A 26,974-nucleotide genomic window follows, 5' to 3' on the forward strand; every position below is an offset into this window, starting at 1 on the left:
GATATGTATGTATGTATGTGGATTAAGGTTTTGAAAGATGTGTAAATTGTAATTTAAAGTGCTATAGAAATTTGCTAAATTTGCAAACTTTAACAACAAATAACTTTTAAATTATTAGTTTGCGCACTTTAAAATATATATATTTGTGATCGGGCGAACTCCCTCTTTCATTTCATACCAAGTTTTACCCCGAACTCGGGGAGTGCTATTCTAAAATTTTCCCAAAGTCTTTAATATACAATGATTTTTGCTGTTTATTTCGACAAAAAACTTTTGATTTGATTTTTATGCTCATCGAAAGAATTCACAATTATATAGCACCATGCCGCGAATTATGATAAAAGGTGGTGTGGAGAAACACTGAGGTAATCATTTGACGCGACTGGTTACTCTTGGCCGTTTATTAACTAAATTGATAACTTTCAGGATGAAATCCTGAAAGCAGCTGTAATGAAATATGGCAAAAACCAGTGGTCACGTATTGCATCACTGCTGCACCGCAAATCTGCCAAGCAATATAAGGCACGCTAGTACGAATGGCTTGATCCTAGCAGAGAGAGAATGGTCACGGGAGGAGGATGAAAAGTTTTTGCATTTTGTCAAATTAATGCCAACACAATGGCGTACAATTGCGCCGATTATTTCAGAGGGTTAACTGGCACCAATTGTTCACAACAAATTGTTAGGTACAGGATTCGCCACGGGTAGGTGAGGTTGGCAATCACAACCCCTTGAATCATTTGGTCGACAGGTATGCCGCGGATATATTCTTGGCACTTGTTATTGATGACTTTTATGATGCCACCAACACAACCTGGACAGACGCCAATGCTCAGTCAACCACCCAAGCCGGGTCAACCCCCAATACCCGGACACGTCCGGACGTCCTGGTTATAATGTATGCTAATACAAGTAATAATTTACAAATTTGCTGATGATTATTTTTGTGTTATTTTTTTAGCAACCACCTGCACCTGTTACTGGTAAATATCAACAGCCGGAACAGTATGATCAAGCCCAACGCCGCTTAGATCCCGATCAGATGCCAAATCCGATAAGCGTTATCATTGAAAATCAAAATAGCGCTGGTGGTGCTTTTATTACTCATGAACAGGGTTTATTACCACCATTGGTGACCACAAAATATGTGGTGGAAGATCAGGGTAATTCCTCGCCACGTTACGTTAGGTATCGATAATAGAAATTAATGTTTTGTTTGGCAATTACATTGATCTTTCCTCTTTACAGGTCGTCTTTGTATTGCATACCTGCAACAGCTGATTTATTAAAAACAACAGCTTTGTCCATTACACTTACCGTCTCACCAATGGCACGCACGGTTGAGGGTGAATATGAGCCACCCATTGTAAATTTTGGTGAATTGGGTGCAATTAGATGTAATCGTTGCAAGGCTCAATAGCAACTTGTAGATGCTGGTCGTCGTTTCCAATGTCTAATGTGTAAATAACAAGAGATGGTAAAAAAAATCTTTCACTTTTACTTGTGTTCATTGATCCATATTTTTTCTCAACAGTGCCAACTGCATATTTCCAACATTTGGGCCACACCGGACAGCGTGTCGATAAATATGAACGTCCTGAACTTGTATTGGGTACATGAGTATTTGTGTAAAAAATTCTTGGGTACCGATAGCTCTCATGGTAAACCTCAACTCATATCCAACATCAATGCCTCGCATTCAATTGTGGCACTGTACGCACTACATTGGGTTCACGTAGTATGGACAGGCATATTGTTGATTCCAGTGGTAAGGCCACAATTTCAAATGATGGGGCAACCATTATAAAACTATTGGATATTGTGAAACCAGCCGTAAAACTCTAGTACACATCGCCAAATTTCAAAATGCTGAGGTAAGTTTTTTGTTATATTAGAATGTGTAGAATAAAAATGTTTCTTTTATCAGGTCGGCGATGGCACCACTACAGTAGTATTTTAAGCATGTGAAATCTTAAAACAAATTAAGCCAGATGTTGAGGAAGGCGTGCATGCACGTATCATCATTAAAGCTATACGTAAAGCATTACAATTATGCATGCTAAAATATGACATGGCTGTACATGTCGAAGCGCCAATCAAAGGAGCAACAAAGTGCTTTATTGGAAAAATGATCTGCCACAGCAATGTCCTCCAATGTCCAAGAGTATCAGAAAATTGTTGATGCTGAATGGCGTATTCTGTAGAATAAACTAGCTAAGTAAGGCGCCAATATTCTGTTTTCTAAATTACCAATTGGTGATTTTGCTTCACAGTATTTTGCAGATCGTGGTATGTTCTGTGCTGTTCATGTACCAGAAGAAGATTGGAAACGTAGAATGAAAGCTTGTGGTGGTGCTGTTATGACTACAGCTAATGATATTAATTCAAGTGTTTTGGGTCAATGTGATTACTTTGAAGAACGTCAGGTCGGTGGTGAACGTTTCAAGATTTTCCAAAGTTTGACATTAATTTCATTTTTATAGTTTATAATTATTTAAAGGTTGCGTTAATGCTAAAACAAGTACATTGATTTTACGTGGCAGTGTTGAACAATTTTTGGAAGAAACTTAGCTTCGTTACATGATGCTATAATGCTTGTGCGGCGTACAATTAAACATGATTCTGTTGTTGCTGGTAAGTCAAAATACAAATTGAAAAAAATGTCTAATCTTAGGGTCTCATTCTCTATTACGAAACGAACTTTCGATGCGGATCAGAGACGAATCGCTAGAGTATTTGCACTATGTTAAACAATGGCAACTTATCACTTGACAATTACTTTTGCCTTCCTGTTAGTCAGAAAGGTAAAGACCGAACGAAAATGATAGAGAATACCATTGCTAGACGAAATCGTTTGGAGGCGAATCGTTCGTCTGAGCTATCGTTCGCAATACAGAATGAAGCCTTTAAATTGTTAAGTAATATTGTTTAGGCAGGATGCCTAACTTTTCCGCAACTGATTGCGACCCCCCCAATGCAACTCTGCAAATCGATACTCGACTTAATTTACAACCACCCACACCATCACCCTCATGCATGTGCATGCATGTACATGCACGTGTATGTGTGCCTTTTGTCAGCCCTCATGCATATGCATGTCGGGGTTGATGTGTGGGTGCCTTTCCCCTCCAAAACGGAGGATTTTGCGGGTCAACGGTTGTAGCTTGCTATACAACCGGCCTCTTGGATTTCAACAGCCAACCAACACGCATCTGCCGCCAACGATCTCTGCCGTTCTGATCACAATAAATTCAGGTAATATTGTAACCAACTAATTCATATAGTTATACAATAAACCACATATATTATAACGAGAAATCTCGTCTATTTGCTTATTTTCTATTCCATACACCTATTCCCACTGAGATCGACCCCGGTGCGCCCACCTACCTCCAGGAGCACACGCACCCCGGCCGAACATTTGGTCCTTCTCCCCGAGAAAGGAATTAAAGCGCATAGATACAGTCCACATCACAACTTAAGATCATAGCTGACCGCACCAAAATTTCAGAATTCCTCACATAAAAAGCTATCCGGAGAGTATTTCGGCACAATCAACAGCGATACCAATTAAAAGTCTATTATTTAATACCAGCGTGCAAAACACTGAGCAAGCGACAGCCAGATTAAGCCATCAGCAACACCACAAGTCATCTTGCCACATCATCACCAGAACATACAAATCACCAAAAAGTTCACAGTAAGTGCAATATTTCTTGCCACATTTTTTTTGGTTAAAAAAATAAATAAAACCAAGTAAAAAAAAAAAAAATTAATATTCCCAGTGCCATACGCGTAGTGATTTGGTATTAAGTGCGAAAAGTGTAAAAAATTAGTGACGAAAAGAAGGAGAAGTCCAAACGCGTAACATTAACGTTTTTAATTCCTTGTGACTATCTGGCCTTTCCCCCCACCAGCGGTAAGGCTCTCCGGACACAGCACAAGGAAGAGGTACACATAACCTCACTTTCACATAAAATTTCACGCCATTCGATTTAAATTTTCTTTTTGCATCACTTTAATTTCACTAGTTTCTTAATAAATTTTCGCACAAGATTTATTACACGTTTTTACACTTTTCGTCGAGTTCATACCAGCGCGCGCACTTATTATACAATACAATTTAACTTGGAAGTGGTGAGTGGCCCCCTTTATTTACACAAAACACATTGGTGTTGCTTCCCTCTGCTCCCTGTTTTACGGCACAAATAATCTGCAAAGTCAGACAAAAATAAACAAATTAAAAGTAATAATCAATTCTGCGTAATTTTAATAGTTGTTGGTTGGGTGATTCGCTCAGGTTTTCAAGTTTTATATCCCTTGATTAATTCGCTTTCCACTTTAATCCATGAAGAAGGAATCATATATTAGATTGGCCGATCGAATAATCGAATTCGAGGCCGATTTTAATGACATAAATGCGGCTCTGCACACTATACACACTCTTGCAATACAGCAAAAAGAGTTGCAAGCTAAGTGGGAAAAAGCCGAGACCGCCCTCGAGGAATTGCTTGACTCTGACACGCTCGATGCTAAGATGCAGCGGTCAAGATCAAGCATAAAGCGGCATATGCCGTATTCCTGAGATGCATGTCGAACATGGCTGAAATTCAAACTAAATTGAAGGAGGAAAAAGATAGGGCAGTCAAACCTGAGAGAGAATGCGCGCGCGAACATAGTATCCGCCTGCCAGCTTGTGATACTGAGGTGTTCAAGGGCGACTACCTATCTTGGCCAACGTTTCGTGACCTGTTCACGGCCATATACAAAAACAACAGTCGCCTAAGCCCGGTAGAAAAGTTGTTCCACCTCAATCAGAAAACTCAAGGTGAGGCAAAGGACATCGTCAAGAAATGTCCCTTGACAAATGAAGGCTTCGAAACAGCCTGGAAAAACCTATGTGAGAGATACGAGAATAAGCGGATTCTCGTAAACTCACAACTACAAATTTTGTTTAATCTAAAAAAGATAGATAGCGAGTGCGGCAGCTCTATCAAAACCTTACAGCGCGACATAAATAATTGCTTGGCATCTCTAAAAACACATCAGATCGATGTTTCAAATTGGGATGCGATTATTACCTATTTATGTTCGACAAAATTACCTGAAAATACGTTGGCTCTATGGGAGCAGAGCATTGACCACAAGACGGACATATCCAAGTGGGAGGATATGGAGAAATTCTTGTCAAATCGTTTCCAGACACTTGAAACCGTGTCTGGTTTTACAGGGAATGCCACTTCTAAAGTGCAAAAATCAAACACGTCGCGCCAGTCGACGGAAAACCCTAGAAAAGACTTGGTGCTTTTCAAACCAAAGTAACCAAGCAAACAACAAAATCAATGTGTAAAATGTGCAAATCTACGGAGCACAGATTACGCAACTGTTCACGTTTTTGCGATTTAAACCCAGTAGAAAGGATTAAATTCGTCAAATCCACAAATGACTGCCTGAATTGTTTATCCCCAGGACACACAGTGACGAGGTGCACCAGTTCATACAACTGTTCCAAATGCCACTCTCGTCACCACACGCTCCTGCATGCGGACACACTTCAGCAACCGGCGGTACGAAATCCCTTCAAAGATGCGGATAATGCCCCATCAACTTCGGCACAGGCAAGGAAAAGACAGGAATCGGGACAACCACCTTCCTCTGCGAATCAGAATGTCAAATCCTGCCATGCCAATTCCAGCACAGGCGTGCTATTAGGAACTGCTCGCGTACACATTCACCATAATGGTACCGACTCCTCCGCGCGGGCATTAATTGATTCTGGGTCTGAATGTTCCTTTATAACTGAAAGACTGAAACGCAGAATCAATTTGCCAGCGAGAAAAATGCATGCCCATGTTTCAGGCATCACAAATGCGGTGTCAGCTCAGGTGAAAGAAGCATCCAACATAGAACTACGTTCACCAGTGGATCCCTGCTTCAGCCTGACTACACCCGTACTAGTTCTAACGAAACTAAAATCAACGCAATGACTATGCAGGCATTCCCAGACTTGGTTTTGGCAGACAAGAGGTTCTACGTCAACGAAGACGTAGACCTCATACTTGGCGGAGACATATATCCCCAAATTATAATGAACGGTATAAAAAAGAATGTGCTAAACACACTCTTAGCCCAAGAGACAGTGTTCGGTTGGATACTGACCGGTCGTATCGAATCACCAAATCCAACGAAGAGCATTATGTCTTTCTACAACGAGGTTGCGTTAGACAACCAACTCAAAGCTTTCTGGGAGGTAGAAAATGTACCCAAAAATAAAATATTAAATGAGGATGAAAGGTACTGCGAACAACTATTTAAAGAAACAACGCAGCGAAGTGAGAATGGAAGGTACGCCGTGTCACTACCATTCCGGCAGGATTACCCTAACAATATTAACTTAGGACCATCCCTGAAGCGTGCATGCTCTCAATTCTTCCGGAATGAGGGGCGGCTAATAAAAAACCCAGACTTAGGTAAAGAGTATGTTCGAGTGTTGTCAGAATATGAAACGCTCGGACATATGAGAAAATTAAAAAAGAATATCCCATCCGACGATTCGGATCACTACTTCCTGCCCCACCACGCCGTTATTAAAGCGGAAAGTACCACTACAAAGGTACGCGTCGTATTCAATGCCTCGAGCCCTACGGCCAACGGTAATAGCTTAAATGATATTCTACTCCCAGGCCCAGTTCTACAAGCCGATCTACCCATCCTTATCTTACGATGGAGACTATACCGTTTCGTCTTCAATAGCGACATCGAAAAGATGTATCGACAAATTTGGGTGAACGAAAATCACACCAAATTTCAACGTATTGTGCATCGCACTTCCCCGAATGACCCTATTAGTCTTTACGAATTAAAGACGGTTACCTTCGGAGTGAATTGCGCTCCATATCTCGCGATAAGAACGCTCCTTCAACTGGCAGACGACGTGTCAAATTCACACCCTACAGAGGCTAACATATTACGAGAATACATGTATGTAGATGACGTGTTAGCGGGTGGCCATACGATCACATCGACTATTAAAGCCAGAGATGAAATTCGTCAAGTCCTACACTCAGCGGGCTTTCCACTTCGCAAATGGACATCCAATTCAGAGGACATTCTAAGGGACATCCCCAAAGCAGACCTGCTCAATGAAAACTTCCTGGCATTCGAAGATACCAGTTCAGTTAAAGCGTTAGGCATTCGATGGAATGCCCTCTCCGATTTATTTTATTTTAAAGCAGGGACGCTGGACAACCCGGAAAACATTACGAAGAGAGCGATACTATCAGCAATCGCCAAACTTTTCGATCCCTTGGGATGGCTGGCACCAATGGTCATTGTGGCAAAAATACTCATGCAGAGTATTTGGTTGGAAGACACCGCTTGGGACGAACCAGTATCTACCAGTACGCTGGAACGATGGAAAACCTTCACCGACCAATACCATGAAATCGATAAAATCCGGATACCTAGATGGGTCAACTTTTCACCAGGAACCGACATCGAGATCCATGGATTTTGTGACGCATCCGAGAAGGCTTATGCAGCAGCCATTTACATGCGCGTCAAAACGGATGATAATGTCTGCACGAACCTGCTTCTAGCCAAAACCCGAGTAGCCCCAGTGAAAACTCTTTCTCTTCCACGTTTGGAACTTTGCGGAGCCGTGCTGTTAGCGGAAATCACCGAATCAATTTTCAGGAACCTCAAGTTGGGACCAGTGAAAGTGCACCTTTGGACGGATTCAACTATCGTCCTCGCATGGATAAGGAAACCGCCGTGTTCCTGGTCCACTTTCGTCGCACATCGGATCACCAAGATCATCGACATGGTCGGAAATAAGGACTGGTTGCATGTAAACTCAGAATCTAACCCAGCAGATTTAGGTAGCAGAGGATTACCTGCGTCTGAATTGGTCAACAATTCGTTGTGGTGGCAGGGACCTTCTTGGCTGCAAGAAGACACTTCCCAATGGCCAGCACAAGAAAGTGACTACATCACCTCCGTAGAGGAAAAGAGGGCGAAGACCTGCGCAACAACAACAGTAAATGCTATCGATGTTCTTCAACGTTTTTCAGACCTACCTAGGGCTTTACGGGTGCTCTCATACGTAATGAGGTTCTTCCGAAGAACTCACCCCAAAACAAAAAAATCATTTCAGGTCGAGTCACCTTTAATCTCTCCTGATGAGATCAAATCAGTAACCCAACTCTTAATTAAAATCTATCAGAAACAACACTATAGTTCCGAATATAGTGATCTAAAGGCCGGAAAACCAATTGCAGGGAAAAGTGCAATACTCTCACTTAATCCCTATCTAGACCAACATGGCATCATTCGGGTAGGAGGGCGGCTCGGGGCGTCAAAGGACTTAGCTTTTAATGAACGCCACCCAATCCTCCTCCCATACAACTGCCGGTTATCCCGTCTGACAATCCTAATGTTTCATCATCAAAGTCTGCATGGGGAAAACCAACTCATGTTACGTCTGATACGCACCCAATACTGGATACCTAACATCAAAACCATGATTAGGTCAACCATTCATAATTGCAAAGTTTGCACGATACACCGAAAGCGTGCTCAGACCCAACTTATGGGTATTCTCCCTCGCGAACGCACGACATTCAGCCGTGCATTCACGAATACTGGAGTCGACTTCGCCGGACCTTTCGACATTAAAAGTTACCGCGGCAGAGGGTGTCGACTATCCAAAGGCTATGTCTGCCTTTTCGTGTGTTTTTCCACACGAGCGATTCATCTGGAGGCCACTACTGACCTCAGCACCCCATCATTTCTTGCGGCTTTTGCCCGTTTTATATCTAGACGCGGATGTCCCAAAAACGTCTACTCCGACAACGGTACAAACTTTGTCGGAGCTTCACGATCCCTACGATCGGAATTTAAAACTTTCATTTCACAAGCCCGAGACAATGCTGTCTCGAAGTACAGCCACCAGTCACTCACTTGGCATTTCATCCCTGCGGGCGCTTCCCATATGGGAGGGCTGTGGGAGGCTGGAGTGAAAAGCTTCAAAAGCCATTTCAAAAAGATAGCCTCACCACACAAATTCACCTTCGAAGAACTCCATACCCTCTTGTGCCGCATCGAGGCATGCCTGAACTCGCGGCCGTTCAGCCCAGCGTCCAATGACCCGACGGACCTAGAGCCGCTCACCCCAGGACATTTCCTCACTGGCAGCCATCTACTGGCTCCGCCAGAGCCGGATGCGAGTGAGAGCCCTGCCTCGATGATAAATCGGTGGCAGAAACTCAAAGCCCTCCATCATACTTTCTGCAAGCGATGGAAGGTGGAATATCTATCCGAACTTCAAAAACGAGTGAAGTGGAAGCATCCCAAAGAAAACATTCAAGTGGGAGATCTCGCCGTCCTCAAAGAGGACAACTTATCTCCCAACGAATGGAGGTTAGGTAGAGTCGTCAACGTACACCCCGGCGAAGATGACCGAGTACGCGTAGTCGACCTCAAAACCGAGAAGGGTCAAGTCAGACGACCTTTGGTCAAACTGATCCTTCTTCCACCGGAAGATACGGATTGCGAGAAGGCGACGCGCTCCTAACAATCCCTCCGTTCCTCCATATCCCTCCCTTCAAAAGAAAATCAAACCCGGCTCTCGTTCGCCCGAAACGAGGCCAAACAACAACCCTAATGCAGTTCCCCCATCTGCCACAAAAACACTTATTTTTTCCTTTTTTCAAGAAAATCCCCAAATTCACTCGCTCACCCCGAGCGAGGACACCAGAAATCTTCCCACTCACTCGTTCTCCCATAACGAGGATACCAGAACAACCCTAATGCAGATCCCCCATCTGCCACCAAGCACTTATTTTTAATTCTCAAAAGCGAGGTCACCAGAAGCCCTAACGCAGACCCGCTATCTGCCAAAGAATACAAAGGCCTTCGGCCTATTGTATTTACAATTTTCAAAACAAACCCAAATTCACTCGCTATCCCATAACGAGGACAACAGAAAAACCTACCGCAGAAGGGCGAACCGCTCTGCCACAGAAAACAGCTGCACTCGTTACCGCGCAACGAGGCACATCGCAAGCCTACCGCGGATAAGAAAACTCATCTGCCCCCGATATTAGCAGGGTTAAATTCCTTATACTTTTAGAAATTTGAATGAAGTCAATTCGAATATTCTAGGACAGCACTTGACTACTCAAGCGAATGGTGAAAACTGATGGCAAACTGATATAGGGGCATGCAAATGGGCTGTGTAATTGGTAATAATTTGAACCTAGCAACATAAGTTTGTATGTTGTAATTTGCTTCGAATATTAAGTAAACTGAAAATATGTACTATTGATTATGTATTACAGTACGTTTTAGCAATAGCTTCAAGCAAATTGTCACTAAAAAACAAACAAATACATAAGTGCTGGTAACATTATCCAGCATTTGGCACACACACGCAACAATTTCCTATTGCTTTCATATATGCATTTAATTAACTCAAAACTAAATATGCTAAACTTTCTGGAATCAAAGTTGCCCTAATCCATATTTATACCTCCCACCTTAGTACTGCTGCTGATGCCGCCAAAATTTGTGGCATTTCAATATACGAAAAGTATTGGAAGATATATATGTTGAAAGGAATTGGGAAAATTCAGAATTTAATCACCAACGTGCTGAGGGTAGGTGGAAGATGAAGGGTGTGTACGTACACAAATGCGAACATATAGGACTATATGGGCATCTACATTAGTAGTAATTCAAAGTTTAAACTCACCCTCTTTTTTTTGTTCGTTGATTCATAGATCCCTTTTGTGAATGGATCGGTATCTCGTTCCACCACCAGATAAATTCGGTACTTCCTGATCCATGCTTTCATACATCTTCATTCGTGTCATAACGTCCGCAATGAATTGTGGATGCACATAAGCGTCACGTATTTTATACTGAGGTAAATGACACCTAGTTTTATGGAAAAGGAAATATGAGGTTTTCCATCGCACATCTTCATTTATGTAAATACGTTATATCGTCTATGAAAGCTCAAACCACATATAAAACGTTTTCCACCATAGAAGGGTTGGTTGGAGCTTTCACCGACGATATTTTAGACTACAAATTATACTACCAATGAGCTCCTGTTAATGACGTTGGTTGAGAAACCACATTTTCATTTAATAAACATTGTATCAAGTCCTTCATTCTTATTGTATATGAGTAACTTAATTACAGTCACGCGGTATATATTCCCAGCTAAAACATCTACTTTGTTTTTGCGATTGGTGTACAAATGTGCAATAAAATTTTCCAAGGAATTCATGGAGCCTTCGGTAGACACATAAAGTGAATAGTCTACAGCCAAAATCGTATTTGAAGCTGTTAAAAGAAATGGTGATCTGCAAAGATTACATAACGCAATATTTAGGTCACCTCGGATTTTTTCCTGATCCTCAATATAACTGGATGTTGCAGATTATTTCCAGTACGTAATATAGTGTGAACCGTCGCTGGATATTGTTTTTGCAAATTTCCCACACCCAACTATGTCAAACTTTGCAGGCTAGTTAAGCACTTCGATTTCTGAGTTTTTTTTTTTTGGTTGCTGTAAAAGATATTTCAGTGTTTATAAATTCATGAAAAATGGCACGTAAAAGAATTCTTAAAAACTATTGCTTAAATGTATTAACGATACGGCCTAGCGGTATACGCATTGCAAATGCCTTTATATAATACTTTTCACGATGATACTCCACGGGATTGTAGAGCGGGCCCTCTGTTTCCAAAATCTATCCAAACTGAACATAGTGCGTACAAGTTGTGTCGCCAACAAAGCCAAATGATGCTTCAACAAGCTTTGAGTTAAAGAATTCGTCCAAAATTCCATTGTTTTCACAGCGGCACTGTTCATGCCATTATGCTGCCCATTCCCATAAATGCATATAGACCAAAGCGGGCTCTCTGCAGGAAAGTTACTACCTATACTTACATGACATTCCAGTTTAGCTGATCCACGTATAACAATGGCGCGATAAAAAAGATGAGTACTATTGACGAGCTCCAAATTGACGTTAGGTGCAGATGCAATATACTCCTTATAGCTAAGTGAAGTCCATTGTACAAGGCTGCAAGCAGAACGTGTAGTGGGTAAACATTCTTCCTTCAAGTATAAATCAATTTGCTTTTGAACCAGTGCACGTATTTGTTTAATCAAATTCAAGCGAGAGCTCCACAATTGTTGTATGCATTTTCAGAGTGCTGGTATCATTTTTTGTAACTTTGGTTACTCAGCTTGCATCGCGGCTGTAACAGTGAGCGAGGTGTCATCGATGTTATTAACGACTTCTATGCAACACATTGACTGTAGCCAACGATAGGGACGTCCATATTCCTTCGTACTTCAATGATCCAAACATTCTTTTGGTGTCATGCTAATATGTTTCAACTCATCTTTACCGCCAGGCACGGGTATCGTATCACCCAAATCGTTGTCACACAAATATTTCAATGCGTCTTGTGTGAGCGCTGCATCAACAAAACTTTGTTCAACATCACTTAAGCTTACCACTGTAGCTGCCGTTACAAATCCTAAACGCTTGAAATAACGTAGCTTCATTACTATAGATTCCTCCATACTTTTGGTGTTATTACCAATTGTAATTCGTACTTCAAGTGGATGACGCTGCACAAGCTATGGCAACTTCCATTCCTTATCCATTGGTACTAGTGGTGCATCTTTTAGTGGACGCGTAGCTTTCAGCAACGTACGCAAGGATGGTGCAAATGATGGTAATTTCTCGGTCTCTAGTACAATTTCCCTAAATACTTGATGAGTGGTATTCAGTAATTCTTTGCACTGTGCAGCTGATTGTTCGTGGAATAAATTCTGCAAATACAAACGATTACTATCTACCCGGACCTTTTCACGATGCAGATATTCTCGTTCAGAACGTAGGCTGTCTTTTAATCATGCGATTGATTGACCTTTTTGATCAAAACAAATAGCAGTCCGCTCGCGTTCCCCCAAGCCATTCTTCATTTTGAGTACATTATCGAAGATGATGCGTAGTGTTTCGAAACCTTTATGTAAGGATTCCGCCATTTAACACAAATTTTATAACCAATTCATACAAAAAAAAATATATATACTGCACACAATTCAGCCGTTTAAAATTTGTTTTGGATTGCGCAATTCTCGGTAAGTCCAGTAGCGCAATCAATTCCGGAGTGCTGTCAAAAATTAACATAACATTACCACCCTGACCCAGGGCTTTAGATAAAAAAAAAATAAATATAAGGCGCGATAACCTCCGAAGAGATCTAAGGCCGAGCTTCTCTTCCAATTTGCGTCGTGCTCCTCTTGATTTTTCCCTACAAATTGGCCGGACGGGACCTACATGTTTTATGCCGACTCCGAACGGCATCTGCAAGGCAGATGAGTTTTCACTGAGAGCTTTTCATGGCAGAAATACAATCGGAGCGGTTGCCAGACACTGCCGAGGGGCGACCCCGCTTAGAAAAATTTTCTTCTAATTGAAAAATCTTATTTCTAAAATTTTTTTTGATGTTGCTTTGCCCGGGAGTTGAACCCAGGGCATACGGTGTGATAGGCGGAGCACGCTACCATCACACCACGGTGGCCGCCACCAGAGCTTTAGATGAAGCCGGAAATTGTGACTGACGTGAATTGAGTAACATTTTTTGCATTCGGCTATGCGATGGCGCAATTTATGTCTTTCTCCAACTTGTTGACATTTTTTGGCAAATTTCCTCAGGATATTTAATGTCAACTTGGTCCCGAGGTGTCTTATGGAGAAACATTCCCTCTTTAATACTTGTATTTGACCGATTAATGCTACCAAAGCTGGTGCACCCATTTTGGCGGCGAAGTAACAAAGGCATACTATAATACAACGTACATATTTGGTAGTCTTTGATAACGATAGGCGTTAAAAGAGCAATGCAAATATCTGGCGCATATTAGGTTGTAATTGGTCGGCGGGATAATAGGCGAGCAAATTGTGCATAAGATAGAAACCCTCATGATCATTCGATTTTGAGGCAATCATTTTTTGGAAAATGCCTAAGACAGCGTTCAAGTTCTAAGGTTTGCGAAGAACCTGGCCTAATAAACGCCGTTATCAAACGTACAAGTGGCGTAACATTTCCTGGCTGATCCCACAAACCTGGCACCAACAAACAAGGAAAAAGTGCCCAGTATGGCTCGGGTATAGTGCCGCTGCCCTCGCGTATTTCTAACAATAGCGAAAACATTTGGAAAAAAAAAACATAAGGCATAAATTCCAATATGTCTTGTTGCAATATGCCTTGTAAAACAGGAAATCCTGCTTCTTCAAGGGAACTAACCGCTGCTAGCTCTGGTTTGCACACGATTTTTTATTGCCAGTATAGCGTTTCAAAGAGGTAGTCATTAAAATGCAGTTTTGTGCACAGCATATTATACAAATAGCAAAACCTGCAAAGAAAAAGAAAAGAAAATCCATTAATACAAATGCATAAATGGGCATCGCAAACAAGGTGACAACTGACGGCGCGGCCGACGCCGCAGTTGGAGCACCCCTTTTGCGATGCCGGTAACCTAGAAAAAAAAAAAAAAAAAGGGAACGACACACCAAACCAATAGTTCCCTGGATCACGCCAACCACCTGCATCCATCACCAGTCACCTGAAAATAAAAAGAATATTAATTAATAACTTAAAATAAAAGAATACACCAAATGAACAAATCTTAAAATTCACTTACTATTTGTCTCCTCCAGTAGCATTGCATCTTACTCCAAGCGCCGTAGTCAAAGAATTGAAAGAACGAAAAAAATCATTAGATTTTTTTTACCGTTTCTTTCAATTCATCGGAATTTTACATTCTATACACGGGTGTGTATGAATGTTCATTTGTTTTGTCTTTTGCCGTTGGCATATTTGTAACCAACGTATGTACATATGTATGTATGTATGCATACTTGGTTCGGCATATCCTATTAGTGCTGCGTCAAATGACGCACACTGATACCGAAAACCCGCAAAAGGAACAAAATCGGGATCGGCTTTTTTGACCTGGCCAGTCCCAAAACATACTTACGCACAAAAAATAAAGGCAAGCACCTCCTTAAAAGTTTAATTGCTGTCATTTACAAACAAAAAAAAAAACAACAAAAAAAAATTTTTTTTTTGATTTTTTGATTTTTTTTGCCGTCGGTACTGCCTGTTTTGTGGCGGGGGGCAGGACTTGTTGTTTCTCAACAACAAACATCACAAACAGTCATTATAAGGGCTCGGTACAAAAACAATCCGGGCCCCGAAATAAAAGAATTCCGAAATGGGAAAAAGTCAACTGTTTCTACCGGCCTAGTGTGCTACTGCCCCAATGACCTAGTTTTTTTTTCAAGGGCAAGCAAATACATATATGTATATATATACTCGCACACCACAAATTCACCATACCAGCTGTCAGCTAACCAAGAAATACACGACAGAGTTGCATGGTACATTTCGCATAATGGTACGGGCAGATAGAACGCGTCGCTGAGAACGCATCGCCAATCTGCATGCAAGCACCGGCAGTTGGTACACTTTCTAATTTAATTACGATTTGCGCTGTTCTTCATGAGCTTTCGCACAAAATTAAATACATACCTTCGTCAGCCTCTACGCTTCGTTTTAAACTCGGTTTATTCATATATTTTAACGTACGTTTGTTAATAAAACACCACGCGTATCGCGAAAACAAGTAATTTTGCGCGGGTGGCTTGGAATCACGTCCGTTCCAACCTCCCACACACCGCAATCTTGCTGGTTTTGTTGAAATGCATAAGCTGCTCGAAATCACAGCACTAACTACTTTGCAAAAACGCTCTCGTGACTCCACGTCATTTGACTAGTCATTTTACGGTGATAGGTTATATTCGTAGTCACATTTGCATGGGCGTGGGTAAGTTTTGTGACCAAGTGTTTTGTAGGGTAATAATATAATACACAACTGACGAAATATATGCGCTGCAGCGAAAACGCGCATCACCCAACCAACCTCACGGCCACTCGCCCTGGCACATCCATAAAATGCCACAGTCGACCTGAGAGCGACACGACACGTTATACGCTGGAACGGAGACCTCGGCCTCTTCGTCCAGCCCAGAAAAACCTCAAAACTCTCGAGTCTGGAACGGAGACCTCTGCCTCTTCGTCCAACCAACAAAAAAAAAACCGCAAATCTGGAATGGAGACCTCGGCTTCTCCATCCGAAACGACAAAAACCAAAGAATAACAAAAAATGGTGCCACTCTGGAACGGAGACCTCGGCCTCTTCGTCCAGCCTTACTGGCCATCGACTATAGATATATTACGTTCTGAATTTCTATATTTAAGAATTATGTATAATTCAATGGCAAGAAATATTCACTTCACTGTTCCTAACCGCTAATTTTTTCATCTTAGCTCAGGTGGCATGCTAAGCAAGTCGGAAAGGATTCCCGGCCATTTTGCGTCGCCGACGAACTCTTCATTTAGATTAAGTTTAGTGTGTAAGTCTTATATTAATTTTTTCTCGTTTCAGCGGAGGTCATTGGCGGAAAACGATGTTGCGTATCGCAAGGGGGGCCGGCATGTTTAGGCAGGATGCCTAACTTTTCCGCAACTGATTGCGACCCCCCCAATGCAACTCTGCAAATCGATACTCGATACTCGACTTAATTTACAACCACCCACACCATCACCCTCATGCATGTGCATGCATGTACATGCACGTGTATGTGTGCCTTTTGTCAGCACTCATGCATATGCATGTCGGGGTTGATGTGTGGGTGCCTTTCCCCTCCAAAACGGAGGATTTTGCGGGTCAACGGTTGTAGCTTGCTATACAACCGGCCTCTTGGATTTCAACAGCCAACCAGCACGCATCTGCCGCCAACGATCTCTGCCGTTCTGATCACAATAAATTCAGGTAATATTGTAACCAACTAATTCATATAAAAAAAATAAATAAATGTAAGGCGCGATAAGCTCCGAAGAGATCTAAGGCCGAGCTTCTCTTCCAATTTGCGTCGTGCTCCTCTTGATTTTTCCCTACAAATTGGCCGGACGGGACCTACATGTTTTATGCCGACTCCGAACGGCATCTGCAAGGCAGATGAGTTTTCACTGAGAGCTTTTCATGGCAGAAATACAATCGGAGCGCTTGCCAGACACTGCCGAGGGGCGACCCCGCTTAGAAAAATTTTCTTCTAATTGAAAAATCTTATTTCTAAAATTTTGATGTTGCTTTGCCCGGGAGTTGAACCCAGGGCATACGGTGTGATAGGCGGAGCACGCTACCATCACACCACGGTGACCGCCTAATTCATATAGTTATACAATAAACCACATATATTATAACGAGAAATCTCGTCTATTTGCTTATTTTCTATTCCATACACCTATTCCCACTGAGATCGACCGCGGTGCGCCCACCTACCTCCAGGAGCACACGCACCCCGGCCGAACAAATATAATGAAAAGATTGTGTCCAAGGTTGTGCCTGAAGGTTTAATGTGGCCACATAAATCGTTCCCGAGATGGTCGGGCTGGCACTTGAATGGTGCTGTGTTACCGGAGCGTACCGGATCTGTATCCGGCTAAAGGACCATCACATCGATAACACTCCCCAAAGCCTTCGGGGAGGAACCTTATCGCTACAAAAACAACAACAACATTGTGTCCAAATCCCGAAAAAAACTATAAAATTTGTGTCAGTGAAATGATAATTATTGCTTTTGGTTGTTAGTTTTGAGGCATCGTCATCGAGTTCCTTCTGATCGTATATGCCGGTTCTTTTGCATTCTTTTACATGCATAAAGTGCCGTTGAAGCCTTCCTCACCCTCTCCTCCACGTTGAGCTTCCATGACAGCTTACTGTCTAGGATCATTCCTAGATATTTTGTGCAAGATTTCTCCCGTAGGGTCGCCCCTCCTAACTTAGGCCTGGTCTAATTAGGGACCTTGTACCTCTTTGTAAACAAGACCATATGCAACGTCATCTGCGTAAACCGTAAGTTTTTCTTGTCCCTCTTAGAATCCCCTAAGCAGTTGGTTAATGACCAGCGTCCACAGCAGAGGTGAATGCACCCCTCCCTGCGGAGTGCCCCTGTACAATTCCCATTGCGATGTAATCTTACTGCAGTTTAACATGCAGTCAATCCATCTGGGTAAGGCTGGATGTACTTTAACGTAATTAAGACCATCAAATTTGGAACTCGCTCCCTTCTAGACTTAGGCTTATAAGCAATGATCTGCTCTTCAATAAAGAATTAACAAGTTTCTATAATAACCTAGACAATTAAAATACTGATTTCTTCTAACAAATGTACTCTATCATTCGTTTATTTTATTTATTTACTATTTATTAAATATATTATTTATTGTAACCTTTTCTTAGCCATAGTCATTAGCTTTAAGTTTCAAGTTTAAATTGTTCCTATTTTATGCCTTTTACCGACTAGCACTGTAAAATAATTTTTGCCAAATTGTTGTGCTGGGATGAATTGCCTAATAAATACAATACAATACAATAATCGCCCATTTAGAAAGCCCCGGCAATGCTTAAGAATATTTCTAGAGCATATTCCTTATATTCCACGGCTTTTTCTATGCTTATTACCACCCTATGCAATGCGGTATCTACTGACTTGCCTTTGGTGTACGCCTGTTGTGTTGTGGAGAGCAGCTTTTCATCCACGTTGGACATTATGTACACATCTATCAGCCTCTCAAAGGTTTTGAGCAGAAATGATGTTAAGCTGTTGGGTCTATAATCTTTGGGATACACGTGACCGATCTTCCCCGCCTTTGGTGGGAAAGGTACACGAGCAGTTCTCCAAGAGTGCGGTACATGATTCAGTTTATGCACCCATCGAATATTATTTTAAGCCATCCCACGACCGCCCTACTTGAAACTTGTAGCATGGCCGGACATGTACCATCTGAGCCCGGCGATTTCATCACCACTACGAGGTCCTCAGTAGTGTAATTAGGCAGCATATATGAATGCAGCTGTTTCCTTACCATTACTACAGCTCGCACCCGTCCTTCCGTTTGCGCATAGTAAACGTCAAATCCGCGCGCGCTAAGTCCAGAAAGCTTTCCTCCCGATGGAAGCCACGGCTCCTGGATAAGCGCGTTAGGAGGAGTTCGCTCGACGCCACTTTACTGTGTTGGAGGTTTATCTGTAGGACTCGCAGCACCAATGGGCTGCTTTTCCCCCTCCAGCACCTTCATCGTGACGTCGTCGTCCTCCCCTAGCCCTTTTGGTTTAGAGTGTTCGAAGCCCCCTTCAGCCTCTTGTACCTGTTGTGCCGGGTGTTCCTCTGTGCGACTCACAGCACCATCTGGCTGTTGGTCCCCTTCTAACACATTCGGGGTGACGTGGGCTACCTCCGCCTGTCTTTTTTCCTTTAGGCTTTTGAGGTCCTTTTCGACTTCGCCCACGTCCAGCGTGTTAGGACTTTAATACCCGCGACTTCTTTTCCTGAGTCGCATATACATTTTGCCTGTACCTAAGGACATTTTTCCAAGCTGCGCGTACAATATATCCTCCGCCTGCTTGTTTATTTGGAAGATGTATAACTGACCTTCCTCCGTAGGCCGAGATACAGTAAGTACCTTCCAATCCTGTGTCGGTATGTTCGGATTCTGATTCTGCAAAAGTCGTAGTGTATCCTCCGACTTCATCACGCATGTTATCCATACCTTAACTTTTGGTACCTTGGGGATTTGCGCTTTATCCACCATCTCAAAACGCGCGTTCGTGCCCTGCCTTTGGAGGTTTGGAACCACTTCCTCCAACCATAGAAAGCTCGCGATGTTGTCGCACGCTATCATCTTCATACCATTATACCATCCCCCGAATCAAAGGTTGGAAGGAGCTTACTTGGTTATTCCCGCATCATCTTAAGCATTAAGCTAATAAGCTCCTTTTATACAGATCTCCCCCTTTCCCTAGTCATCTGTTCGAAAGGACTGCTACGATCAACCAGCGCCACAGTCAGTGACTGCTTTGCCACATCACTCATCTTCTCGGGAAAAGCCGGCGTCTTAGTGTTATTTCCCTTTGGCACCTCCGAGAAAGCCGGAGTCTTAGCTCCCTTTAGCACCTCCGAGAAAGTCGGAGTCTTAGCGTTATCTTCCTTTGGCTTATCTCCTAGTTCCATAGTTGGAACTTCCCTCTGACTCGCAGCATTCGAGGTGGTTGCTACCTCGCTATTGGGGCCCATCTGTCTTACAGCTTTGGGCCTACTTGTCTTGTCTATGGGACTGCCCTGCGTCGCGGCTCTGGGACTGGGCCCTTTCTGCCTCTTGAAAGCAGGCTTGTCGCCTTCCGCCGAACGTTGCCTTTTCATTCTGCCATTCGACGCTTCTTCCTCCTCATACCGGTTGCAGAACCGAGGGTTTCTCGCAGCAAACCTTTTAAACTGCCTTCGCCCTACTTCTACCGCCTCATGAGCCCATGCCAAGCGCTCGATCTCCTCTTCTGTTGGGTCCACCACTGCTCCCAAGCGTTGTACAATTCTTAGTACTGCACGGTACTTCGAGATAGCTCTTTGCTCCGTACCCTTCTCCACTCTTCTAATCCTTTTTCATTTGTGTGCTTCTCCAACACGGAGTTCATTGAATCAGCACTACTCTCGCTCCCCGAGTCCGACGCATCGCTTAATGCGTATTTGTCATCCTTGGCTTGCGGCTCAGTCCTCTTCTTATCATCGTCCTTAAGAAAATTAAGTGATGAGTCGTTCATCTTGGTCGTACGACCACAAGCCCGACAAGGCGGGCTCAGCCGTCCAGTATTATATACGGGGAAAGAACCGTCAGCCACAACAGCGCCCCTTACTGTGGTAAGGCCATCAATACTTCCCGAGGTGGTCCGGTATCGAGAAGGCTCCGTTCGAATACAGCCGAATTTATCCCCTGGCTACAAATCGTCCAATAGGCACGGTCCGCATAACACCCTGGATTAGGGGGTTGGCAGTTCTTAGTCACCGACATCCCGCCGCCCTCCCATAAGGCGAAACGGCGTAGATGCTAGTCCTCCTCATAGTCGGGCGCTATGGATATCGGCTAAGACCTCACACCAACGACGATTTTCGTTACAATTGCTAGTGCATGCTCTCCAAGATGTAGATCCTGATCGAAAGTCACACCCAAAATTTTAGGGTGTAAGACAGTCGGTAGGGTAATATCATATGGTCGACATTCGGCGCGGCCATGTTTTAAATAAGGTCACCTATGATTTGGTTGGTGACAATATCAGGATTCGCGAGGCGACAAAACTGGAGAAATTGGGGAGATAGCTGTTTTTTTTTATTACAAAGCTCATCGATGTAGGAAACAATAGCATAGGCGTAGAAGCAATAGTGACTCCTGGTGGTAAAGGTAGCTATTGATATGTAGAAGTTAAGCAGAAGTTTTGAATATGAGTTTTTTAAGTTATTGCAAAAAAAGCGTTGAGGATTTTTATTATTTTACCAGGTACCTTCGTACATGTTTCTAAGAATGAAGAATAAAACCTATTCAAACTCAATTTTGACCAGGACAAAGCCGCTGAGACTTCGCTATACTTAAACATACAATACGTTACCCCCGTTTAGAACAACTATCATTTTTTGATTTTATTAAATTTTATAAAATGTTTCTTCCTCTACAGTTCTATTTCGGTATTGGATGGTAAATATGGCTTTCGCATTTTCTCCATCAATAACTGTGAAAAGGTGGAAGAAATCTGTGCTTGTATATCTCACATATTATCTTGGTCGAGCGTTTCTTCAATAGCTCTCTAGTGGTGATGGTGACAGCAGAGAAACCCAACTGTTTACAAAGGTTACACTTCAAAAAGAATCAAAATATCTGCCATTGCGTCTACGGCTCAAATACCCACAGTATATGAATGAATCGATTGCACCTAATTGTCTGCCTAACGGATAGTGTACATATTCATCAAATCGATAATATTGCACCAAACGAACTGGGTCTGAATACTGAAACAGTACACATATTCAAAATCGATGAGGAGGCTGTGATGATGGTATAGGATGAGTTGTTGAATAACATACGAAAACCACTTTAACCCATCTATATATTTGCATTACAGCTAAAGCTTTACAAACAGCAAAAATTGCTGGCGCCAAGCAATTGGAAAAGACAGTGAAGCATTCATCACACTGTACGGATGGTGTAAAGTTAGAAACTTCTGTTGTAACAGCTGCCACCGACACAACGGTCATCTCTACTTCGCCGAGTAGCGGCTCGTCCGACTATCTATCGAAGACAGTATAATCATATCTTTTGCCAACACAGGTTAGCGATGTGCTTGCACAGGAAAAGATTTCAATTGGAATTCAAATAATTGGAGTTTTTTCTAAAGCTTAAAATTATTTTCTGCTCGCTTAGAAAAGATTTCAATTGGAAAACAAAAACCAATTAAGAGAGTTTATGTTATTATTAAAGTACTTAGTTTTCTTTATATCAATTGTATAAATTTAAGTTGCAATATCACGTACATATATATTAAGGGATGTGATACGATGCTATCGGAATTAGATTTGAAACCAATCAATACTCCTGCTAAGGGTTGCAGAATTATTGCATGAATGATTAGATTTAGAACAATAATAAGTCTGACTCAATTACAATTCGTACATTTTTAAGTTCATCAATTACGCAATCGGATTCCACGACACCTTTGAATATTCTTGATCTTGAAAAAGAGTAAACCTAATCTGAATTTCTACTAAGCTTTAAGTTGTAGATTATTTAAATAATTGGGGTTTTTTCTGAAGCTTAAAATTATTTTCTGTTCGCTTGGAAAAGATTTCAATTGGAAAATAGAAACCAATAAGGCGAGTTTATTTATTATTAAAATTCTTACTTTTCTTTTTTATCAACTGTATTAATTAAAGTTAAAATTCCATGTACATATATAATAAGGTATGTCGTGATACGATTGCTGTTGGAATTAGATTTGAAACCAATCAATACTCCTGCTAGGGTTTCAGAATTATTGCTTGAATGATTAGATTTAGAACAATAATAAGTCTGACTCAATTACTAGTCCTTCATTTTTTAATTCATATTTTACTTTATTACTTTCAAATTCAATTACGACAGCAATCCGATTCCACGACACCTTTGAATATTATTCTTGATTTGAAAACAAGAGTAAATCTAATCTGAATTTCTACTTAGCTTTAAGTTGTAGACTTAAATTGATTCAAATAATCAAATTTTGTATTCGAAACCATGTAAAGAACTCAAATTATACATGAATATAACACACTTCTGAATTGTCCAAATGTAAAGTTAGCTGCAGCAGCAATATAGCTCAAAGCAATTAATATATTTTTATGTTATTATTAAAGTACTTACTTCCTTTTTATATTAAATGTATTAATTTAAGTTGCAATTTCATGAATATATGAGGCTCCAAGATGCAAAACCAGATGAATCCATGATATTTAAAACTTAGAAAAGCACAAAAAAGCTGAAATTTTGTAAATTGTTATGAATTTTCAACACGGGTTTTTAGAATGTTGCTAGGCGATGCAATATTGTCGCAATTTAAATATTATTTTAAAATTTTTAAATATCTGGTTTTGCATCTAGGCGCCTCATATATTCTTTATTTGGCAAAAATTTACTAAATCTAATGATATGTTTTAAATAAATGTTTATATTATATGTTATGTTTGGTTATTATAATTAAAAATAAATATTGAAAATAAAATTTTTTTGGTTCATATTTTATTCTCATGGCTGCTACAGGTAAAGTCAATCGGCAGGTAAAATTCAAGTTATATGGCGGTTATATAAACGATAAACCGCAGTAAAATTGATTGTCAAATGACTCGAAAATGTAGAGGAAAAAACCGAAAATTTGACCGCCTTTTGACGCGCATTGTGACATGTGTGAGCAGAGCAGTGCTATGCTCACATCCTATAAGTGGGAGCGGAATGCACGATCACATTAATAGGAACGAAACGGAAAATTTGGTCACAAAAGTTCATCACGCTTCCCAAGGCAGTCGGTTCTATGTACCGGAGCGACTCGGGATTTTTCCCGACCAAGGACTGTCATTTCAGTGTGACCCCATTTAATTTGTTTCGTCCCTCCCACAAATTGTCATCCTCCCAGCAGCTCCTTGCAGCAGGACTGCTACATATTCTCTTACTCCGGGAAGGTATCGAACCCAATCCGGGTCCGTCTCCTGACCCCGGTCATGAGAAATGGTTTTGCTGCATTTGCCAGAAAAGAATCTTTTTAGGACGGTCATACTCTGTTCAGTGTGTCTCGTGCAAGGGATGGTTGCATCGGACAGGTTGTTCTGGGCTTGATCCCAAAACCCGACGTCCACGTAACTTTTATAAATCTTTTGTGGCTCCTTGCTGCTCACGCCCAAGGGCGTCCCGTAGTCTACGCCTAAGCGTATCCCCACTACCTTCCAGCAGCTTCGCTGCTCAGCAAGCCACAACAAGTACCCGCTGCTGCTCGCGCCCCACGGCGCCAACAACTCAAACAGCTGATACCACTCATAACTACTACCTTCGTAGTAGAGCTGGTTGCAATGCTGAGCATCAGCCCCTGCCCCCGTCTTCTTCTCCCCCCCTCTTTTCTGGCAGCAATCGTGCAGGTCAGGGAAACAGACTCTTAGTCCCTGCCTCCGTTTGCACCGTCTGCCAGCACAGAATATATAGGTTTGCGACATCCGCTCAATGCAGCTCCTGCCTTGGGTGGTGCCACTTTCCTAGATGTTCTGGTCTCCGCGACGGCAACCCCCCGACGGGGTTCATAGCGCCATGTTGCCAGGTCGCAAACCCAAATCATCCGGGTACCCCAATGCTTGCCCAAGGGCGCCCAGTCCCAAGGCCACAACAGCAATTGCGTCCTGGCCTTCCACAACCTAGGCGTAGTCACCCCTCACTTACCCCTAGAGTGGCGGCGTCACCCCTCATGCACTTCAGAATTCTGCGGTTCAACTGTAATGGACTAACTGGGAAGATAACGGAGATAGTCGATTTCATGAAGCGGCACAACATCCGCATTGCTGCGATTCAAGAGACTAAACTCACAGCAAGATCTGCATTGCAGACCTGCTCTGGTTATAATGTCCACAGGAAAGACCGCGAGAGCGGAAATGGAGGCGGCCTCGCGTTTATTATACACCACTCTGTGCAATATCATATATTTGATCCTGGCATCGACCGCAGTGACAATGTCTTAGAACGTCAAGGCCTATCTGTCCGGTCAGGCGATGCAAATCTAGAAATCATCAACATCTACATCCCTCCTGTCACCTGTTGCACCAGTGGATATCGCCCTAATATCGAGGCCTTACTCACTGGCAACAATCGCATTATCTTAGGCGATTTCAATGCCCATCACGACCTATGGCATTCAAACTTGCGGGCGGACAGTAGGGGTGAGATGTTGGCGGATCAAATAGACGAAACGACGTTCTGCACAATAAACGGAGACGCCCCCACACGTATGGTAGGAAGCTGTCATAGCTCGCCAGATATCTCAATCGTGAGCGCAGAACTCGTAAACTGCGTCAACTGGCAGCCGATGGTAACATTGGCATCCGACCACCTGCCCATACTTATTTCGTTCGAGCGTACCGCCGACTTCGTCGTCACCGAAAAACGCACTTTCATAAACTTCAAAAAAGGAAAGTGGGAAGAATATAAATCTGCAACAGACAGCAGCTTTCCTGCCCTCCCTATCCCGACTGAGGCCCGCCAAGGGGAGCGTGCCTTCCGTAAGGTCATTGAATCCGCCTCGGCACATTTCATTCCCGCCGGGAGAATTCCCGAAATCCGGCCCCACTTCCCGGCGGAGGCCGCGAGCTTAGCGAGGGAAAGCGACCTTATAAGACAGCTTGATCCAGGCGACCCCCAAATAAGGGATATAAACCAACGCATCAGATTGCTTGTGGACGAACACAAGCGGGCGAAATGGGAAGAGCACCTAAGAGGTTGTAACCTCTCTACCGGTGTAGGTAAACTTTGGTCCACCGTAAAGTCCCTATCGAATCCGACTAAGCACAAAGAAAAAGTTTCCATCGCCTTTGGCGATAAGGTGCTGTCAGATGCGAAAAAATGCGCGAGCGCTTTCTGCCGACAATATATAATGCATCCTACGGTCGACAAAGATAGACGGAGAGCCAATAGACACGCACATAAACACAAACTCAGCGCGTCACCAATTACCATCACCGCTAGAGAGGTTGAGGACGCCATTGGTCGCGCTAAACTATCCAAAGCAGTGGGCCCAGACGGCATAGCCATGCCGATGCTTAAAAACCTAGGGAAAGAGGGTTTCAAATATTTAGCGCATGTCTTCAACCTGTCTCTTTCCACCTTTGTCATACCCGAGAAATGGAAAATGGCCAAGGTGGTCCCGCTACTAAAGCCTGGGAAATCAGCTAACGTAGGTGAGTCATATCGTCCGATATCTCTCCTATCGCCAGTGGCAAAGACGCTTGAAGCCATTTTGCTCCCTTATTTCCAAGCACATTTGCAGCTAGCCCCTCATCAGCATGGCTTCAGAAAACTCCATAGCACTACCTCCGCGCTAAATGTCATTAGCACCCAGATAAATTGCGGTTTGAATCAATATCCCCACCATAGAACAGTACTCGTAGCGTTAGACCTATCAAAAGCTTTTGATACGGTCAACCATGGCTCGTTACTGCAAGACCTGGAAGGGTCCACCCTTCCCCCATGTCTCAAAAGGTGGACCGCAAATTATCTGGGTGGTCGGCAGGCATCGGTGCAATTCAGAAACGAAACATCAAAACAAAGGAGAATTAAACAAGGGGTGCCACAGGGTGGTGTCCTATCCCCGCTTTTGTTTAATTTCTACATATCTAAGCTACCTACACCACCGGAAGGAGTCACAATCGTTTCCTACGCCGATGACTGCACAATAATGGCCACAGGCCCAGGCCCAAAGATCGATGAG

The 26,974-nt window shown here is 42.7% G+C and overlaps 1 protein-coding gene and 1 pseudogene across 4 annotated transcripts; one reads left to right on the forward strand and one right to left on the reverse strand.

Annotated features, from left to right (window-relative positions):
• The first annotated feature begins 176 nt into the window (after nt 1-176).
• LOC137248031 (protein transport protein Sec24C-like) lies at nt 177-23,737 on the forward strand. 4 transcript variants are annotated; one of them, XM_067778921.1, is made up of 10 exons: nt 177-365; nt 427-898; nt 962-1,188; nt 1,249-1,477; nt 1,535-1,874; nt 1,928-2,218; nt 2,274-2,426; nt 2,484-2,634; nt 21,662-22,039; nt 22,106-23,737. In XM_067778921.1, exons 3-4 carry the CDS (start codon nt 1,043-1,045, stop codon nt 1,418-1,420), a joined length of 318 nt encoding a protein of 105 aa, XP_067635022.1. In that variant the 5' UTR covers nt 177-365; nt 427-898; nt 962-1,042; the 3' UTR covers nt 1,421-1,477; nt 1,535-1,874; nt 1,928-2,218; nt 2,274-2,426; nt 2,484-2,634; nt 21,662-22,039; nt 22,106-23,737. The 4 variants fall into 4 exon arrangements, with proteins under 4 accessions (XP_067635022.1, XP_067635025.1, XP_067635024.1 ...); XM_067778924.1 differs by having other exon boundaries at nt 2,501-2,634; XM_067778923.1 differs by having other exon boundaries at nt 2,284-2,426.
• Nucleotides 11,643-14,759, reverse strand: LOC137248573 (THO complex subunit 5-like; annotated as a pseudogene).
• Nucleotides 23,738-26,974: the final 3,237 nt, after the last annotated feature.

This window comes from Eurosta solidaginis, chromosome 4, assembly GCF_040869045.1.
Source record: "Eurosta solidaginis isolate ZX-2024a chromosome 4, ASM4086904v1, whole genome shotgun sequence".
NCBI lineage: Eukaryota > Metazoa > Arthropoda > Insecta > Diptera > Tephritidae > Eurosta > Eurosta solidaginis.

Excerpts from the sequence above, each read along its gene's own strand:
- LOC137248031 (XM_067778921.1), top strand. The coding sequence starts at position 1,043 with ATGCCAAATCCGATAAGCGTTATCATTGAAAATCAAAATAGCGCTGGT. Across the intron at positions 1,189-1,248 it reads TCCTCGCCACGTTACGTTAG|GTCGTCTTTGTATTGCATAC; the intron begins GTATCGATAATA and ends TCCTCTTTACAG.